This window comes from Sarcophilus harrisii, chromosome 1 (assembly GCF_902635505.1).
Source record: "Sarcophilus harrisii chromosome 1, mSarHar1.11, whole genome shotgun sequence".
Lineage (NCBI taxonomy): Eukaryota > Metazoa > Chordata > Mammalia > Dasyuromorphia > Dasyuridae > Sarcophilus > Sarcophilus harrisii.
Window position 1 is genome coordinate 264845171 of NC_045426.1, and position 21770 is coordinate 264866940.

General features: G+C 36.4%; 1 protein-coding gene across 2 annotated transcripts in view; it reads left to right on the forward strand.

Annotated features, from left to right (window-relative positions):
* The window catches only part of PDGFA (platelet derived growth factor subunit A), a 36428-nt gene extending 14887 nt beyond the window's left edge, over positions 1–21541 (forward strand). Inside the window, exons 4-7 of one of the 2 annotated variants that reach the window (XM_031941563.1) lie at positions 1523–1710; positions 18402–18528; positions 19171–19253; positions 20300–21541. In XM_031941563.1, the coding sequence (XP_031797423.1) occupies positions 1523–1710; positions 18402–18528; positions 19171–19226 (371 nt within the window). In that variant the 3' untranslated portion in view covers positions 19227–19253; positions 20300–21541. The remainder of the gene's footprint in view (positions 1–1522; positions 1711–18401; positions 18529–19170; positions 19254–20299) is intronic. The other variant, XM_031941568.1, reaches the window with a different exon arrangement.
* Positions 21542–21770: the final 229 nt, after the last annotated feature.

A 21770-nucleotide genomic window follows, 5' to 3' on the forward strand; every position in this document is an offset into this window, starting at 1 on the left:
TACACACTTTTTTTTTTTTTAGAAGAAACTGGTAAAAAGAAAAGAAAAAGAAAAAAAACTGGTACATCTAGTTATACTTTTGAAATTGGCTTTTAAAAATTTTCTAATTCATCTACTTTTTAGGTGGAAATTTAGTTTTGACATTTCAATCAAAAATAGTTCTGGGCGAGGATTTTACTTATACTCTATAAGTATAACTTTAAACTCTATAATAAAGTTTAACTGTTGACACTGAATTTAACAGGTGACAGGAATAGAAAAGTTGACACAATGCAAGGATTAGAGATCAAAGTAGATGCTTTTAAAGCCATATAATGGAATACAGAAGGACCTCTTAAGTTATTAACATTCCACTTTGAAATTACATTGTATTATTCTGTATATTTTTGCTTGTGGTATTCCCCCAATAGAATGTAACCATGCTAAGGGCTGAGGTTGTTTCATTTTTATGTTCCTATTCTTTGTGTCTAGAACAGGGCTTTGCACAATAGTAAGTATTTAATGAATAATTGTTGACCAAGAAATTGTTTCCCTTGCAAGTCCTGGCCAGTGCCTGAGATGATACAACTAGTAAATATGAGAGCTAGAAGTAGAACTCAGATGTCCTCCCCACTCTTTGTAGGACTTCTATCACATAACTATAGTTACCCCAATTATCATGTTTAATTTTTTCAATATCAAATAAATTATAAACTCCTTCAGGGCAAGACTTGTTTTCTTCCACTTTTGTATCCTACAGCTCGGTTCAGTGCTGGATAAAAGTGCTCAGATTTAGGATCATAAAATTTAAAGCTAGAAAGGATTTAAGATTTATCTAGTTCAGTCTTCTCATTTTAGAGATGACAAAATTGGTCTAGAGATAGGAAGTGACTTGCTAAAATTTACATGGATAATTACATGCAAATACCAGATTTGGACATGAAGTGCAAAGCTAGATCTTCAGACTTGACATTTAGTGTATTTTCTACTTATTAAGCTGTCTGGGCCACAAAATGATACCTAATAAAGGTTATTTGATGGTGAAGAAACCTTGGCCTCCGGCCTCCTGGGGAAACACCTTGTATTACCATTCTGAGTCATCTTCAGCAAAAATGAGTTTGGGTTTTTCTCATACAGTACAGTATGCCCCAGGAAAGAGGCATGTATTTGGAGGTAGAAGGAAACTTAAGAGACCCTGTGTTCAACCCTTCCATTTTACAGATGAAGAAACTGAGGCACAGAGAAATTAAGCAACTTAACCCAAAGTCACACAGCATCAGAACAAGTAATTGAACCCCCAAATCTTTTTTACTCAAGTCAAGTGCTCTATCCTGTAAGCCATGATGAATGAACTGGGGCTAAAAAAGTAGGCCACATTCCATAGCTGTAATGATGATTTAGGGGAGGATGTCAAGTCAATCATTTTTGTCTTATCTTCTCCTTCATGTGCTAGTGTGTACATGTGTGTGTGTGTGTGTGTGTGTGTGTGTGTGTGACAGACAGACAGACACTATTCATTCACATGTAGCTCTTGTTTCTGCAGAGGAAGCTGTTCCTGCTGTTTGCAAAACGAGAACAGTTATTTATGAGATACCTCGGAGTCAGATTGATCCCACATCGGCCAACTTCCTGATCTGGCCCCCGTGTGTGGAGGTCAGACGATGCACAGGCTGCTGTAACACCAGCAGTGTCAAATGCCAGCCTTCACGGATCCACCACAGAAGTGTCAAGGTGAGGGGACTTATTCACTCCCCTTTTTTCCTGGGCACAATTTGGGGAAGGGGAGGTAAACGGTCTCCCACAGATGTGGTGTTGCATTAGCCATAGTTTTGAATAATTGTATGCAAACAAAACCTCTAAAGTCATGTAATTGATGTGAATTGATGTGAAAGTCCAAATAGGAGATCTTATTATTCTCAAGGTACATTTTGTCTTTCTGATCTTCCATTGCAAAATCTCCTAATATTTCAGTTTTACTAAATTCTATATCTCTCAGACTAGATTCTCTGCTAGCAATATCTTAATTTTCAGGCTTCGCTCTATTGATTATTTCCCATTTATTCTGTATATAATTGGAATATAATTTGTATTTTGTTTCTCCCATTAGATTGTGAGTTGTTAAAGAGCTGTTTTTTGCTTATCTTTGACTCCTTAGCACTTAGCACAATATCTGGCATGTAGTAGGTGCCAGACTAATTGACTGTTGATGGTCTATAGTTACTAAAAAAGTACCTTCTACTTAAAAGGATGTGTTGTGAAGGATACTTGTAGTTTCTAAGTTTTATATATCCCAATTTTCATAAAGTATTCTGGAACTGGATCTGAGAGTCTTTCATTTATGGGAACTCCACTGGTTATAAGTCTTTAGAAATGTACATTATGTTGAACCCATTAGTGCCTTTTGTAAAGTTTTTAATTTGAGGATCTTTTTCTACTGCACCCAAGAATTAAACTGACTTATCAGGTGGGGATCCAGACATTGGCTTCCTTCTTCCCTTCCCATTGAGAGAGGATGTATTCTTTTCTTTCTTCTTCTTCTTCTTCTTCTTCTTCTTCTTCTTCTTCTTCTTCTTCTTCTTCTTCTTCTTCTTCTTCTTCTTCTTCTTCTTCTTCTTCTTCTTCTTCTTCTTCTTCTTTCTTCTTCTTTCTTCTTCTTTCTTCTTCTTCTTTCTTCTTCTTTTTTTGATGACACAGTTTGGATTAAGTGACTTGCTTAAAGTCATACAGCTAGTGTCTGAGTTAGTTAAGTGAATGAGACTAGATTTGAACTCAGGTCCTCATGACTTCAGGGCTGGTGCTCTAATCATTGTGGCTGCCCCCCCCCCCCCGAGGGGATGTATTCTTGACTAGTTTTCTCTTGATTAGTGGGTGTTGACTTGGCATAGGTCCCATTCTGTTCTTTGTCTCTTGTTGACTGATGGTCAACATCCATGAAAGCTGTTCAGAATAAAAGAAACATTTTGTTATCATGTTTGGTTCATACCTAACTTTATCAGGTGGCAGTGGAAAGTTGGATGGATGAGGAGATTTCTAGAAGTCATTTTTAGCTTATTGGTAATTCAAGGTTCATCACAACTCACAGATGGTTTACATAGAGGAAAGTGATTCCTTTCTTTCAAGGGCATTAGGGAAAGGATACCTAACATTGCCTGTTTAAATTTGCCAAAGAAAAATCAATTCAAGGATGGTTTCTTTTTGTTGTACATTGTGAGTCAATGTGGGCAATGAATAGGTCATTGAACTTAGAAGGAGGCAAGCACTCAGTTCAATTATTACATTCCTGTTCACTCTCAGCAGGACACATGACTTTTTGAGTCTTAGGTTCCATATCTATAAAACAAGAATGCTGGACCTAATTTCTATGGTCCTTTCCTATTCTGTTTAAATCGATGGTCCATCTATGACCACTCAGTCACAGGTGGAATGTGTGATAGAGTCCAGGGTTCAAACCCTGGCAACACCATTGAATCTCTTTGTGCATGCCCAAATAGTTAGCTTTTCTAGGTCTCAGTCTTCATAAAACAGGGCTAAAAAAAGTTTCTTAAGACTATTTTATTATTTCTACTTACTAGCTTTGGACAAATTAGTTTCCTTCATCTATAAAATGAGGGGTTGTCACTTTTCTCATAGAAACATACACACACACACACACACACACACACACACATACACACATATGTATATATATTCCCACTCAATTCCAGAAGGGCTGATTCTTTTATCTACTATTGGATAGGTGCTACTTTGCATAAGGCCCAAGAGCTTTGAGAGTTTTAGTGTTGGTTCTATTAAGAATAAATGCAGAGAAACTTGTGTGTGTGTGTGTGTGTGTGTGTGTATAGACTAGGTATCTTTAATGGTGATTTCCCTGGAGAGTTAAACTGTCCCAGGAAGGAAATTAGGAACCAGTGAAAACTCCAAGGTTGTGAAGGCACTTTAAACAACTCAGGAGCTTCTCTCCTTCAGGACAGAAGGACTTAATGCGCTATAGTGGAAATTCTAAGTATGTATATAGTTTGTGAACTTAGATGTGATATATATTTCAGAACAAAAGGCCTACTGAATATATTTTGAGACTTCTAGTTTCATGTATTAGCTTTGCTTTAAGCTTGTTGACCATTTGAGTCATCCTTCCTCCCTCAGGGATCCCTCCTCCCATAAATCTACACCATTAAAGCTCAGCCCTCTTTTTTTGGGCCAATAATGACCCTTGAAGATACATCAAATGGCATTTTCTTAATTGAATACCACATGATTTAACAGACATTTATTTGTAATGTGGAGGCATTTGGGAAGAATCAAAATGTGTCATGGGGTTATCTTGATCTCTGGGGAGATGTATTGAGAAAGTAATTTCTATTTCTCTCTGCTGCAAGATCTTTTAGAATTCCTTTTAAAAGAAAAGAAAAGAAAAGAAAAAGAAAGAAAGAAAAAGTTTTAGAGCTTGTGATTTTCCTAATAACCTCCAGAGTGCTTACTTGCAAAGTTCCAATCTCTTGACTTTTTTGAGGGGGAGGGGAGAAGAGAGACTATCTAAAGCTTTATCAGGCAGCTGCCCCTGGAAAAGTGTTTTGTAATTGTGGTGTCACCATTAAAGGTATTGGCTAGCTGATCTTTTCCTGAAGAGACCAATATTCTTCTTACAGCTTTCTAGAGAAATAGAGTAGGAAACAGCTTTAGAGTTGGTCAATCCAGCCCTGTCAATTTATATAACAGGAAGCTGAAGCTCACCAAAGTTAAATGGCTCACATGTAGGTAAGAGATGGCAGGTTTAAGAATGACATTCCTTATTCCTGCCTCCCTGTCCTCTTTTCCCCCTTTATTTTGGTTTGCTATAGGAGTTTATTTTTGCACTGGAGTTACTGTTTCTCCCTTCCTCCTGATTAATAGAGCCACTCCCATTTTGTTTTCCTAATTAATATCTTTGCAAGTTACCCTCATTCTTCAATGGAAAATTTTACCTTGGTTTTCTTTCTAAACTTTATTATCTGAAAAGAGGATGATAGCTTTTGAGACATAGAATTTCTTGTACCAAATTGAGCAATAGGAATCAAGACAAGAAAGTTAGAATTTAATAGGATTGATTGTGGAGGGAGTAGAGGAGAAACCTTTAGTACTGGTGTGACCCTCATTTCTAAAGGCCCCTTTGTATTTGGACTTAATTCTTCATAAGTTTTATTTGGGGGATAACAGGCCTTTTGAATTTTCCCCTCTTACAAAGTCCATTCTCCTGAGGAGAATTGATGAGTTACCAACAGGAGTGATGAAGGTGTGCTTAAAATCATTTTACTTGGTAGAAGACATCTGGAGGACAGAAAAAATAACTTTGTTTCTCATGTGTTTTAAAATACTGGGACAGTTTTCTCTTCTTTATCTGGCTCTGGGGACATACAGACTTGTAGCCCATGGGATGCAGTTTGAAATGTGACCTTTCTTTGGTTTATCAAGTGGTGCAGCTGCTTCAGGCTAGTGTGTATTTTAATGTGAGGTTCCTGACTCCCCTGGCTTGAATGTCTTTTGTAACCCATATGTCCCACCCAGATGAATTATATGTGATGGCCTAAGCATTTGCACCTGTCTCCTTTATTATTTTAAATTTCTGTGGATTTCTGCACTTAATGCAGAGTCTGGAAATCCACTTGTACACTAAACACTATTCTTTTTGTTGTTATGTATTTTCTTAATCAGTTGATAATCTTAGTAAAACTACTTTAATGGAGGGCCCCTCAATTCATAGACCTTAAAATGGTGTTGTCATAATTGTCAAGTATTTATTAAGTGTCCACTATTTGGAAGATAATACTATACTAGGGAACAGAAGTTGTATATCATTATTAGATAATGAAATGTCAGCCATGAAGTTGGTATATCTCATAGTGGCATCAGTAGTATTAATATGATATATTCTTGTCCTTTACTTAATGTACCTTTCCAGACCTGAAGTCTTGGTCAATCCTTGTTAACATGTACAGCATGATTCCCCTGAGATAATGGAAGAGAAGGCATGAAACTAAAAATTAATAGGTCTCTTTCTGTTCCTGTGATGTGCAATTTGTCTAAGATGGATCATACAGCCTTCATTTATTTCTTGGCTTTTTCTTATTTTCCAGGAGTTAAACTCATCAGAAATGCAAGGACTAATCGCATAGCCCATGATCATTTTCTCATTCAATTCTTCCTAAGCAAATTCCTCAGGGCACAAGTGCCTCCTTGCTCACCCTCTCTAGCCTGCAAAAAGCTGCCACCCACCCTATACTAAACAGGACCTTCTGATGAAAACATCTGGTCCAAACACTCATGAGTTTTCCCATGGAAGGGGACAAGAGGTCAGCAGGGAACAGGATACTTATTGTAGAGGCTGCATATTCGTTACCCCTCTTAGTCTTCCTGGCTAGTGTCACACCAGAACTCATTACACAGACTACATATTGATTTACTGCAATTGTCAGACACTGGTGAGCTTTGATATAATGAATTATTTTAGGCATTTCATTCAGTCTTTTTCTTGAAGTTCCATATTTAGAACTGAATGTCTTTGTCTTTATTAGCTAACCCTAAACTTAGGGATCATAGGGAAGGTAGTAGGGAAGTGATGGTTAGAGGGTTGATGTGGCTATTCCTGGAAAGTAGCTGAGAATATGATCAGGTTTAGGCACTGTGGTTAGTCCTTTCCCACTTTGTAGAACATTTTTTGAATAAATATGGTCTTTTGATTAGATTTCTGAAGGCCTTTTAAGAAAAAAAAATCCACCAACCCGGCAGTGAGCTCATAGGCCTGTCAGTTCCCTAAGAACTTGTCACACTGGAAAAAATGTCCAGGCATAAAGGTCAATTCCCCCACATTACAAAAGTAGCCAGGCCAAAACTCGTTTCCGTATTGTGTGTTGACAAAGTGATTGTGGCTTCTCGATATAATGATTTTTAATCTTTGTTTCTTTGGGAAGGCACCTGTGTCAAGAGCCCTCACTCAGAAGGGCCTCCGTTCCCCTGTTGACAGCTGAGTCTCCTGATGGGGTAGGGGTAATGTAATGTTCTACATTTATTTATAGAATGTGGTGCCAGAAATGTGTTGCATCTCTTCCCTTGAAAGAGTCTTTGTTTTAGGCTTTCTTGATTTTCCATGACTGGGCTCTGTTTAATAAGAGGCTTGGCCAGTTCCTGCTGCAGTCCAGGGGTGGAGTTGTCCACTGGGCCCACATCCTCTGACCCCTATCCATTTCTATTCCCTTGAAGAATCTGTTTTTTTTTAAAATTCCCTTTTCTTAGTTTTTGCCCAATCTCTATCGCTACTAGGGTTGTTGGCCGGTCAAGAATGGTGGGACAGTTTGGTATAGTGAATAGAATTGGTTGTGGTGGAAAGATCAAATCCGACCTCACTCAGATATTGGGCAAGTAACCTTTCAGAGTTTGTTTCCTCATTTATAAAATGAGCATAATGGACTCACCTTCTTAAGAGTTCTTGTGAGAATCAAATTTCATAGTATATGTAAGGTGCAAATAGTATTAATTAGCTCTCTGCCTGAATATTAAATATAATATGGATATCATAAGAATAATGATGATGATGATCATCATTTCTTCAAGGAATCACATAAAAGGCAAAAAAAATCTTTCTCCAAATTGAAGTTGATTTCCCCTATTGGTGGGTTCATTGGGAACTAAATGTTTCTATGAGTCACCTATTTTGGCCAGATTACTTTGAATCCCAACTGCCATATGCCTTGCATATTGTTAGGTCTTAAGAGAAGAAGTGATTTGTTTTGGCTTACATTTCTCAGTGACAGAGCTGAGTCTCAGTTTCCTCTTGATTTAGTAAATAGAGGTTTTGACTAGATGATCTTTATAGACTTTATTTTGTCATATGCTCTATCTATTGATTTACTTATACTTCCTTGAATATACTGTTACGTCTTCCATAACTAAGATACTTTCCACTGGCTATCTCCCGAACTTGAAATGCTCTGCCTTTTGGTGTTTTTGGCTATCTCCAAGACTTTGCTCAAATTCCACCTTCTTTAGGAATTCTTTCCTATTCCTTTTACCTGCTAGTATCTTTCTTTCTCAGATTACCTTCTAAATAGTCTGTAAACATAGTGGCAATAGTTGGACAGAGTGCCAGGTCTGGAGTGAGGAAGATGAGTTCAAATCTGATTTTAGACTCTTAGTAGCTGTGTGATCTCAGGCAAGTCATTTAATCCTGTTTTCCTTAATTTTCTCATCTCTAAATCAAGCTGGAGAAGGAAATGGTTAATTACTCCAATATCTTTTGCCAAGACCCCAAATGGGGCCATGAAGTGAAGACATGATTGAAAAATAAATGAAAAATGATTGAACAACAACAAAAAGAAGTCTAATCACATATATGCCAGTCATTTATTTATATTATCTTCCATTAAAATATGAATTTCTTGAGGGAAGGGGCTAATTTTTGCCTTTATTTGTACTTAGTGCTTAGCACAGGGTGTAGAACATAGTAAGCATTCAATATTCTTGTTGGACTAATTTACAGATTGATTTTGACATAGTGTCTCTCCCCTCTTTTCCCCAGTTCTTCCAAGTAGGGAGCAGCTGGTGATAGAATGTACTGAGTTTTGGAAGTCTCTGATCATGCACTTGATCTTCTACTCAGGGATTTGTTACTGGAATAGCCTGAGAATATTGTCCCTTTAATTGGCCTGTTGTAAATAAAGATAATGCTACAGAATTCCTCAGTGCTATAAAGGCTGCTGGTGGGCAAGTGTGATGGCTAGGATCTAAAAAGAGTTCTGTGGCACTCCTTTCCATATAACCTTGTTGTTTTACTAATCGGAGCTATCTGTTCAGCTAGATCAGCTAAGAGTGACTCAAAGGGCAGAGGGCAGAGAACTGGGTGGAAGGAAGTGAGGAAGTCTAGGTTGTGATTATATTATTTATTGTTTTTGGGGATCCAGAATTTCATATCTGTAACAGAACTACTTAGAGAAAATGTAACCTAGTTGTTCCCTCATCTCCCACCAATTGTTCCATTTTGGGATGAGTAAACTGAGACCCAAGGGAGAAGAGAAGAATGATAAAGAAGCCTTTATCCTAGTTAACACAGCTAGATGGTCCAGGTCCAGTTCTAGGACTACAATCCAGGTCTCCTGCGTGTTTTCTACCTCATGCCACTCTGTTATCACAAAGAGAAATGAATGATCTTTAAGTTCAATTGTATCCCCTAACTGTCATCATCCATGGTTTCTTGGTTTCTTTGTTCTTTTTCTTTCTGTCTGTCTCTCTCTCTGCAATCAGAGTTAAATGATTTGCCCAGCATCATATGACTAGTAAGTGTCTGAAGTCAGATTTGAATTCAAGTCTTCCTGACCCTGAGGCTAGTGCTCTTTCCTATCTACTGCGCTGCCTAGTTGCCCCATCACCCTTATTTCTGAACATAATCTTCTTCACTCTGAGATTGAACATAGTCCTTGAGAAGTTAAAAAAAAATTCATTAGTTCATAGATTAAAAAGTTGAAAGGGATATCTGATAGTCAACCCTTGATTTTGTAGCCAAGGAAATCTGGAGCTCATTGTTAAAAGATTTGTTCCACATGATAAAGTAATTGGAAGCATCTATAGATTTTGAAGTTAAGTCATTTGATTTCAGAGTTAGCACTTTTGCTATCTTATTATGTGGGACTCCTTCTGTGGCATGTTCTGAGCTTCTTAGAAGAGCTGAATCTTGAATATAAATAATATTGTAACTACTAATTTTATATTAAAAAGTAGGCATTATTCACTGTAAATCCACCTCTTTAGCTTCTTCCTGGAAATGAATGAATGAATGATAAAGTATTTACTAAATTCTTACTATGTGTCAAGAGCTGTGATGAGTGCATCAACACAAAAGTAGATATAGTCCCTCTTAAGAAACATATCCAATGAAGGAAGACAATATATAAACAGAATTGTGGTCATAGGGTTTGGGGTCTGTAAAGAAAGAGACAAGGATGATGAGTAAAGCCACTGGCTGGTAGATTGACATACTTTCCAGTAGTAATTGTAGTAATGATTTGACTGATTCTGGTCTTTGAAAAAAGGGGTTTGGTGTAGAAAATGCATTCATGCATAAAGGAGGGAGTTTGAACTGTCCAGGGTATAAGAGGAAATATGGCTGGGTTACCAAGAAATGGAACATGTGAGATATTGGTCAGTCAGTATATGTTTCAGAATAGGGTTCTGATATGGAAAGAACATTCTTAAGGCTTCTGTTCCAAAAGTGAAATGCTAGGATACCCATTGAGAAAACAAAAACATTTTCATTGAAATCCATTCAGAATTTTGCATCTGTACTATGTGGCTGGTGGTATATAGTTATACACCTTCATTAAAGTTGCCCTAAGCAATCATGAAGCCAACAGACAAAGTAAAATATTGTAGAGTAGCTCTCACTTTGGTATCTTAGTGACTTGCCTAGCGTTCAGGTTGATAATGAAGGGTATTTAGATGAAAGCTTATAATTTGTGCCTGTGGCCCTTTGGGATGAGTAAGGGACAGATAGCAAAGCTCAAAATACTGGGTTTCAAAGAACTTAACTGGTTCCTGATGTCTCTGCCATTTGATACATATCAGGAACTTAATTAGTGCTAAGTGCATAATCATCTTGAAATATATTTAATGAGCTTGGAAATAAAGGCCAAAAAATTGGAATTAGAGAGCAGATGATAAACATTTTAATTTAGAATTTTTTAGGAATAAAGAACATTCTCCAATTTGTCCCTTTCTATTTTTGATATATCCAAGTCTTTAATTCTTCTTAATAATTTAAAAAAAACCATCTAGGAAATCAGCAGTTTTTTCTTTTTAAATATATTTTTATTTATATCATCACAATTTATATCACCACAATCTCTCTCACTATCCCTTTTCCTTTCCCTTCTAAAGACCTGTGTAACAAATAAAATTTGCAGTTTTACTATCATTTCCAAAGTTGTAAACCAAGCAAACTTTTGACAGGCCCTGGAATTAGAATTAACCTGAGATTTTGTTGAGCAAACTCATTTCAACCCCATCATTATGGGGATAGTATATAGGTGGGAGTGTGTAGGAGTATAGAACCTAGGCAACAAATGATAATGAGTCTATATTAGAGGTATAAATATTTTGAACATCATATACAGATTAGCACTTTTAAAACTTGGAAGACTTTTTAGAACTAGAAAGGATCTTAGAGATAGGTTAGTTAGTTCAACTACTTGTTTTAACAGATATGGAAAATGAGAGCCTAAATCAGGAAGTCACATTTACTTCAAAGCAGAACTGGGTTTGTACTTTCAGTTTCCTTATTGCTGGTGTGTGTGTGTGTGTGTGTGTGTGTGTGTGTGTGTGTGTGTGTGTGTTTATGTATGGACGGTAGGGTTCCTTTTCACTGTCAGTTTCTGCAAGGGTGCCCTATAAAGAGTTTTTGACTTGAAAACATAGAAATTGGATCTTGGATGTTCCTACACAAGCCAGATATAAGATACACATAAGCAGAATTGAATTCTAGAATTTGAAAAGGACCTTTTGTGATCCTCTAGTTCACTAGTTGGGAGCATCTGGCTTGTGGGTCATAGAAGGTTCTCAAAATAATTTGCTAAGGCAACAACAGGTGATGATGAACTGAAAGCTAGGTAAAGCAACCTCCCACTGCTGAGTTCTAAAAGTTGATAATTTAATATGACCTGCAAATGATATAAATATCCAAATTGTCCTTGGCAGAAAAATGGTTCCCTACTCTTGTGTCTAGTCCAGTTCTTTTGATTTATAGATAAGGAAGCTCGGGCTTAGTAGGGTAGTTAGTGGAAATACAAAGACCAGAATACAAAGGTCCTGATACTGGCAACATGAAAACCATTGGTAAGGGCAAGAAGAAAAGAAGATGCCCTAGTAATGAAAATGAGATCTAGAAAATCATTTATCCTTGAATTTAGCATGGATTAGAGTCTAGGAATGAAGGAAATGTTGAGGTGACTCCAGAGAATAGTTGTAATCTGAGTGCTCCAAATTAAAAAATTAAATATTTTCAGTGCCACCTCAATTCTGGTTTTCCATTATGTTACCAGGTAGAGGAAGAATTTTAAAATATTAATTTGTGGTCTTGTTTGGTTAGATCAATATGCAGTCTTGTGGGCTTCTTGCATAAACATATATCAAGTATTAGGGTTTTTGTTTCATTTTGTTTATAAATGGGACCTAGGAGAAGAATTTGATTTCTTAGACCAACATCAAACTCTGAAACTGATGGTATGGGAAGAACACTAGAGCATACATGAGGAACTCATGGCATCTATTGACTTAAAAAACCACATTAACAGTTTTTAGTTAACTGTTTCTCACATTTTGATTTGGTTTTGGTTGAGTTGCTCATCATTTTTGGTAATCTTGTCATGGACTTTGCTGCTATAACTCCTGGCCTTAGGAGCAGTTTGTTCTATGTGAAGATCATATGCTTTTTGTTGGGTGGGGGTTAAATCTATTTGACCTACCTGTTTTTAAATCTTGCCCATCAGAAATGGAAACATTGCTTTGACCCTTGGTGGCCTTTCAGCAAAGTGTTCTTCAGTGACCCAGCCAATTCTTAATCTTTTTATATGGGAATCTGACAGTCTTGGAAATGGTCTCTAATCTGGGCACTGTTGCTTCTCAGTCTTGAGTGTGGCACTTTTGTTTTTAGGGCAAAAGAAGAGTAGCATAGCTTTCTTGTTGATTAAAAAGGGTAGTGATGGGATGAGCTGAGTCTCTGAACCTTCTCTTGAAGGTTCAGTAAGTTTAAATGTGTGTGTGTGTGTGTGTGTGTGTGTGTGTATGTATGTATGGTGGATCATTGTTGCTGTATTTTCTAAATTGGGGAAAATGTGATCATAATTGAATGGCGTGTGGTGCTTGAGCCCTGTGGTTGAGAAGGAAAGGGAAAAAAACCACACACACAATGACAGGAATATTAGGCATTCACAGAGCAATAGCAGAAAAAATAAATATTTACTCTTTGGAAATTTAAAAGATTTTGATCAGAGAAAAAAACCACCCTTTCTTGGTTCATTGCTAGTTGCTATTTCTTTTAATACTTGGCCTCTCAGGTTTGTTTAAAAAATCTTACTTTTATTGGTCTCTTTTGCTGTTCATCTCTTATTTTATATTCTCCCCTCTCCTAACTAGAGAAATATTCCCCAAGATTAAGAAAAGTGATCTATCAGAAATAAACACCTAGCATTTATGAAGTTGTTTGCAATATTTTCTATAATATTCAATACTCAAATGAGCTGGGATTGGGATACATTTTCTCAACTCCAGGTGAAACTTTTTGGTTTCATTATTTTTTTCCTTTTCTGTTTACAATATTGTAGCCATTGTATATCCTACTCTCCCTGTCTCCCTCCCTCTCCCCGCTTTTCTGCTTATTCACAATGTAATCATTCTATATTGTAGTCACTGTTTCTATTTTTCTGCTTACTTTTTGTTTTCCAACTTATATTTATTCATGTTGTAGTCATTGTGTATATTGCAGTCACTATGTATATTATTCTATTTATTATATGAAGTAGTCATGCATACTGTTTTCCCTCTGCATCAGTTAATTAGGTGTTTCCATGTCTTTTTGAATTCTTGATCTTCATTCTTCAGGTTTGACTATATATTTATTCCATTCACATTTTACAGTTTAAGTCATTCCCCAATCTACTTTGTATTGGGTATAAGTGCTTAAGTGTAGTTTGAAACTATACAGTTGGAATTGATTATTGTGATAATTTTTGTTCATTTGTAGAATTGGCTGATGAGACAAAGGTTCTAATGCTTAGCATGTTGTTCTTTCCTTCCCTATTTATCCCATCAGGGATATGGGTAGACAAAGCAAAGACCACAGAGATGAAAAGGACCGTTAATTCCAAATAAATTGTGAATATTCTTCTGGAGCCAGTTTTAATTGGCTAATGGATTGTTAAATTTTCAGTGTGAGCATTTTACATCTTGGTGCATGCTACATAGAAATGAGCACTTGATTTATGATTTTGTTAACTGTAGACAATTAAGAAAATGATGGGGAAAATGTTAACAATGTAAATCAAAGTTGTTTTTTTTCCTTATTTTTTTCTTAAGTTTTTTTTTTTATTTTCAAAATACAGTTTTCACCATTCACCCTTGCAAAGCCTTGTGTTCCAAATTTTTTCTCCCTTCCTTTTCCCCACCCTTTCCCTTAGGCAGCAAGTAATCTAATGTATAGCAATGTAATTTAAACTGAAAAATGTGCTTGTATACATTTTTTGTTGTTGTTGTTTTATCAGAGAGCTAAGTGTTAAATGTTTGTCAGTACACAGTGATCTAGGCCAACCATCTCATTTTAAAGATGAAAAAAAAAAAAAAACTCAGAAAATTTTGCCTGAAGGCACACAGATAGTAAGGGGAGCAAACAGGATTTGCATCTGAACTCCATTCTGATTCCCAATTTAGTGTTTTTCCACTATTCCACAGTCATGTGGAATAGAATTCATGTAGAATATAGAAAGTAGATGTAGGTAGCAATGACCCCCTGAGTGGGGTCATTATACCTGATGATATATTCATATTCATCCACTTCTTCAAAAGAAAAAAAGTTGAATATTCTGAGGTAGCTTTTCAGAGCTAGGGAATGCCCTTTACTTCCTGCAATCGCTCTCCTACCTCCTATTGATAGCAAACTTTCAAAATACTTCTTTGTTGCTTTTATTCCAATGGGTCACTAGCATGATTTACCTTCACAGGCTTTGCTTAGATTGGCAATGGAGATCTAAGGTGAAAATATAAATTTGAACAGACATAAGAAAAATTCCTCTTAGTTTACTGACACACCTAGAAATGTTATTGTCCATGTCCTGTTCTTTCCTCACTCCTTCGACCCTACAACGTCTATTTGGGTTAGTAGATATAGATACTATCTTAGTATAAATACACAAAAATTTGAGATAGATGGTAAGAAAAGAGATTTTTCTTGCTATGCTCCTGCCTCAGTTTCTTTTGGGTTCAGGCTTCAAATCCAGCTCTCTGGTTTGATGGACCAGTGTTGGTGAGGGGTTGCAAAGATCATTTTGGTAGAGCTTCCCAGTGAGAGAATACAGTGCAAATAATAAATATGGCAAAAGAGAAAAAGAACCTTATTATAGGCTAGGATAGCATGCCTTATGAGTGAGTATTCATGTGAAAGTTTATTCTTAGAGAAATTTCAGATAAAATGGTCTTGGTTGCCTCATAACTGCTATCTCCAAAATAGGACACAAACCAACTGCCATTTCCCAAAATTTTACTTTAAGGTTATATCATCTTTGGTCATAATACATGGACAAATACCTTTTCACATGTCTTCCTCAAAGCCCTTTGCACCTTATATGGGTTAACAATTAATATAACATGTGTATGTTTACTTCATGAACGTCTTGATGTTACAGTGAATTTTGTTCTAGCTTTACATAGGTAAAATGAAGTAAACAGTCTTGGCCATCCACATGATTTCAATCCTATATGACTGCCTTAAACTATCTTTATAATGCAAGTCACTATGTCATTTTCTGTTCACTTGTTGAGGAACAACATTTTCTCCTTACAAGGAAAGTGGGGAAAGGTCCCATAAGCAAGCATTTGGAAGAATTGGAAATTGCTGTCATTTTCCATTTTAAATTTAATTGGTCTTTCAATCCACAGAAGTCAGGTGGCTATTGTTTATAGGCTCATAGGTTTAGTCAGGCATTTAGTAAATAAAGTGCTGAGTTTACAAAGAAAAGGAAAAAAGACAGACCCTGTTACAGGGAGTCCACAGTCTAATGGAAGAGAATACAAAAAAAAAAAAAAAAAAAAAAAAAAAAAAAAAAAAAAAAAAAACTACACACAAACAAGTTATGTACAGGATAAATTGAAGATAATCAACAGGAAAAATACCAGACCAGGGATTGGGAAAGACTTCTATACAACAAGGCTTTTAGCTGGGACTTGAAAGAAGTGAGGAAAGTCAGAAGGTAGAGATGAGTAGAGGAGGCATTTCAGGTGTGAGGATCAGCTACTGAAGATTCTCAGACTTGGAAAATAGAGTAGAATATCTTGTTCTGAGGAATAGCAGAAAGGCTGTATTGCTAGATCATAGAATTTAGGGAGTGTATAAAGTATAAGAATACTGGAACAATGGGGGGGGTGGCAGTTGTGAAAAACTTTGAATGTCAAACAGATTTTTATAATTGATCCTGGAAGTAATAAGAAGCCATTGGAATTTATTGGGGAGGGGGATGAGAAGTGGAAGAAAGAGACAAGTGTGACATGGTTAGACCTATACTTTAGGAATATGATTGATTTGTAGGGAGACTTAGGGCAGGAAGACAAGCAGTGGTCCAAGCTTGAAGTGGTGTGTCAGGGCTGTGAGGGCAGTGTTGGATTAGAAAAGGGTGTATTTGAGATGTTTTGAGAGAAAAATCTGACAAGCCTTGCTGACATTAGACATGGAGGGATGAGAGAGATAGAAGACAGAGATAGAGACTGAGGAGTGAAGGATGACGCCTAGGTTGTGAACTTGGGGCATTGGAAGGATGGTGGTACCTTTGATGGAAGGATAGTAGTACCTTTGATAACGTTTGATGAAGAGGTTAAGAAAAGGAGAGAGTTTGTGAGGAAAGATAATGAGTTTAAATCTTCGCAACATCCAATTTAAGTTATCTAATAGATTTTCTCTTCTCTGTTTCTCACATTTTAGAAAGATATACAAGTTTAGAATGAGCATACCAATGAAGAACAGGAGATAGGCCTAGCTGGAGAAGAGGGTTTTTTAATTATACAAGGTCTTCAGTTGGTTTCTTCTTAATGCTTACCAACTGTATTTCTGTCTAACATAAAGATCCTTAGTTTTTTTTTTAATGTCATGGACTTTTGGGTTGAAGCCTTTGGGTCACTGATCAAAATATTTTAAATGCATAAAATAAAAGATTACTCCCCTTCTCAAACTCCTCTCCCTCCCAACTCTTAATTTGATCCAAGTTCACAGACCACCTGGAATCTATCCCTGGATACCAAGTTAAGAAACTATAGTAAAGGGAAATAGGGTTAGGTTAGCATAAGAAGGGGTCCCATTCGAGGGCCTTGAATACCATACTGAGGAGATTTCAGCACCCTTAATTTTTCATGTGAAAGAGAAAAATCTCACAGATAGCTTGGAATTATCTTCAAATGAGAAAGTGCTTTGCCAGAGAGCAAGTATTCTGTAGAAGTTCATTTAGCTCCATCTTGTTGTCTGGTTTTCCTAGTCTATGAGTGTGACTGTTGTGGGACCTCTATTCAACATTGCTCCAAGATGAGTAGACTCTGTGGAAAGTCCTGGAGATTAAGATGGCTGAGTTTGGCATTTGGCTCTTGATTGGCATGTGATATGTCAATATGATTTTTATCCCACAATCTCCTAAAGTCTTACACTGTATTATATCTATATCTATATCTTTATATCTATATCTATATCAACTTCTTTGGGACAAAGAAAATAATTTTATTTTAGTACTATTCCTGAAGGGTAATAGGAATCTTAAATGTTTTATTTCCATTTCCAGCTGCCACTTGGGGCCAATTAAACTGATTGATTCATTCAGAATCTTCCATGGAGCTGTCTCATATAAAGATAGAAAATCTCAGTTTGGGATCCACATTAACTCAAAATGCCATGAGTGCAGGCTTGCCCCAGATCTTAGAACCAAGGTCCTGTCTGTTCTGGGTGGATGTTTCAGCCCTCTTGGGAACTGATTTCATCAAGCTGGGATTATGTGCCAGGGTCTTTGGCCTAAATTTCTGAAAACAAGCTGGAGTGGAATGTTGGGAAAACTGAAATTCTTGATTTTTTTTTTTTCCCCTGTGTAGGTTGTTAACGTATTTGGCCAGGTCAATAAACCCTAATATATTAACATTCTTAATTATTTTTATTAGCAGACTGATTTAAATGAAAATAATGTGATGTGATATGCAAAACACAGACATGTTAAATAATGTATGTATGGAACTCTCTTCAAAAAGATACTTTCTTCCATTTTGTGGTTTTCTCTGCTGATTACAACTAAATGTTTTCTGTTCTATTGCATCTTTTTCTTAAAGCACATGAGCACAAACCCAATTAAATCTCAAATATTTGTGATACTTAGAATATTTTTGTTCTTGATTTATTTTTTCATAGTGGTATGGGGATTTTACTAGAAGGCATCTAGGTTTTTTGGAAGCTTCAGAAGACATCCCTTTGCATTCTGTTTGCAAGTAAATGGAAACTGCTTCTTCAGGAGAGCTGGGTTCTGGTTGGTGCTAAGTGACTAGCTAGCTCTGCAATCTTACTAAAAAACTGACTCTCTTAGAGTTCATGCTTTTTTAGCACATGATTGCTGAAGACTAAAGCACCAAGGTGGGTCTTACTAGTATTATTATTATTTTTTTTTATTTTGCAGGTGGCAAAAGTGGAATATGTTAGGAAAAAACCGAAATTAAAAGAAGTTCTGGTGAGGTTAGAAGAGCATTTGGAGTGCACCTGTATGTCATCAAATTCTAATTCAGATTATCGAGAAGAAGAAACTGGTAAGTGGTCACCTTCTTGATGTGGGTACCATAATATTTTTGTTTCCTGAGGGTAAGGTTTGTCTGTGGGGGAAGGGGTGCCAGCAAAATTGTTAGGATATTTGGTGAATGATGGATTTTGGGGTGGCATATACCTTTGAGCATAGATACCAAGTACATTTAATAAAGATTAACTGAAGAATTTGGAAATGGAGATTATTTGTGATGGAGAGGTAAGGGTGTGAGAGTAGAAGGGGAAGTGTATGTAGGGGGTTATAATCTTAGCCAGATACAGCTAAAGATATGCCTAAAACCAGATTGGAATGAAGGTCTGAGGTGAAAGTTTTTTTCTTCCTTTTCTGTTAATGGAAGTTAGTTTTTCAGGATGAAAAGGCAAAGGTGAAGGGAGGTATTTTTTAACTTCAGACTCCCAATCTTAGCTGAAACCTAGGTTTTTATTTTCTTTGCTTACAAAGCAGTATGGTTTTATAATGTACTCCTAAAACCAGTTTAAAAAATACAAGGAAGTACCTTAATGCAAAAGATTATCAAGTTTTCTTTCAGAAAGATAAGCATCTCAGGTTTTTTTTTTTTTTTAACTTCAGTTTTGAAGCAAACAGCATTCCCTTAGGGCTTTCACCCTCCTTGCCCTTATGTTAACAGGAAGGCCTAGGGAAACAGGTAAAAAACGGAAAAGAAAAAAGTTAAAACCAACCTAAAGCCCACTGGAGCTATTTGATAATCAGGTAGGACCTAAAAACTGGATACACTATAATCCCACAAACAATGGACAACTCAATCAAACTCTTTATCACACCAACTGAATCACTTTTCCAATCTTGACACTTGCTACCTGAAAGCTGCAAAGAGATTAGATATGATTGGCTCTAATCATGCTACCCTGCTGGTTTTTTCATTTTTAAGCTACCTGGAACCATTGGCCTTTCTATTCTTGACTCTTTGCCTTTCTTGCCTTTGTAAAGGCCCTAATTAATACTTGAGCTTCTGTGATCTGAAGTATCCTACCGTTGGCTTTTGTTTTCTCTGTTTTATTGATTTGGAGGGTCAAAACCTCATGTAATAATGCATGAATGGATTATAAAATTGAAAATGGTTTCTGTTTCAAAGGATTGGGCTTATTTAAAAGTTAAATGTCTAGAAAAATGTCATTCTAGACCCAGGAGGATCTCCACACTCATTTTGGCTTTCTTAGAAAAAGGATTCATTGATTTAGTACCCTAAATCATAGAATCCTAGAGGAAGAAAGGAGCTTGAAACATTTTACATGTCTCTCCCCAACCCCATGGCAGATGATTCACCAGTCCTTCTTGATGATGGTTGTCTCCTTGAAGGATTTTTCTATGAAGATCTTATATCTCCTTTATATAATTTTTAAAACATAAGAATTGGGGGTGGGGAAGCAGGATAGTGTCTTCCTAATTCCTGAGTTATAATACTTTAAAACTTCAAGGAACTTTATAGATCATGTCAGTTTCACTACCATAAAAAAAGTGAGACCAAATAAAGTGGCTGCCATGGTTAGAGTTAACATAATCATGAGTTGGGATGTGAGTCCAGATCTCCTTGTTTTGACTCGAGAATTTTTTTGTACTAAGAAGATGATTTGGGTTTTACTTGTACAGTTCTCAGAAGCCGCTAAATCCTATTAACCAACTTTCTGTGCTATTTTAATTGGACTAATTGTTCCATTTAGAATGTCTTTTGATTGGTTGCTGATGTAAGTAATGACACTTGATCCCAGAGTGATTGTATCCTTTTCTTTCCCCAACAGATGTGAGGTGAAAATAAGCTAGAAAATCTTCTCTGGGACACGGATGTACATGGTTTGTTACATTCCTGAACCTTCTATGTATGGTGCTTCATTGACAGTATATTCTACTTGTTCTCCTCTGTGAAAAACTGTCAGAAAGAACACTTGATGAGAACAAAGAGACAATGTACATTTGTTTAATGTGACATCAAAGCAAGTATTGTAGCACTCGGTGAAACAATAAGAAGCTTCCTTGTCCAAAAAAAAAAAAAAAGAAAAAAAGAAAAAAACTACACAAAAACCCATACAAAAAAAAATTAAAAAGGTTGACTGAATGGATGAGACCCAAAAGTACTACAAAAATGTGACAAAAATCTAAATGAACAATGGATTTCTGTCAAAAGTGGTCAAAGGTGCTTTTTATCAAGAAATAGGCCTGTTTTCTTGATGAAGATGGATGGACACTGATGGACTACAGGCACACACAAAAAGAAAACAACAACAACCAGGAATGTATCCAATGCCACGCGAACACTATAGACACAATACATCCTCGCTCCGTAGTGTTTTAAGTCTATACAAAAAACCTTTTTGAGAGCCTTAAGTGGATTTTTTTTTTACACCATAAAGTGATTATTAAGCTTTTCTTTTTATTCTTTGCCTAGCTTTTTTTTTTTTTTTAAATCTCTTGGACTCCATTTACCAATAACACATGAAAAAGGCTGCTGTAACAGTAAGGCAGGCGGTATGATGGTATTTCTCCTAGCAGGATGCAAACTAATGAGATGTATTAAAATAAACATGGTATACCTACCTATGCATAATTTTCTAAATGTTTCTGGGTTTATATTTTTCTCCTTCCTCCCCCTCCTTTTTAATTTAAGCCATTTCAGTAAAATAATGTGCGTAAACCAATCATAGAAACATCCATGCCAAATCCTCCCTTCCAGGCTTTTGTCAATTGGTGACTAGTCAGTGATATCTGTGTTAGCAATTTGCCATTCTTTTTACAATATATGAGATAGAAAGTTAATTTTTGACATGTTTGGCTGGGTGAAAATGTACAACTTCTTCTTGTATCTGTATTGTACAATGTTGTCACAGCAGAGAAGTGGACCTGCTGCCAATATTTGAACAGAACTTTAAAATTCTTTATTTTTGGTAAGATGTTATGCTTTGCGTGTATTCAACAGAAAATGTGTTTTTTGTAAAGGTGAAGTTTGTATTTTTATCTAAAATTAACAGTTTTATATACCTGAGAAATCCTGCTATGTTTTCTTGAAACCATCCCCCTTTCCCTCCCTTCCCCCCAAACCATAACCCTCATCACAAAACAAAAAACTCCACCTCCAAAGGAATCCAAATCTCCCTCCCCCAACATTTTATGGTCATATTTTTCTAGTAGAATAGCCCAACTAAGTTCAAATTCTGTCTCAAACCCAGCTGGCCTTGATGTATGTAGAGGCTGGTTGATATGCATATGCTTCTTGCA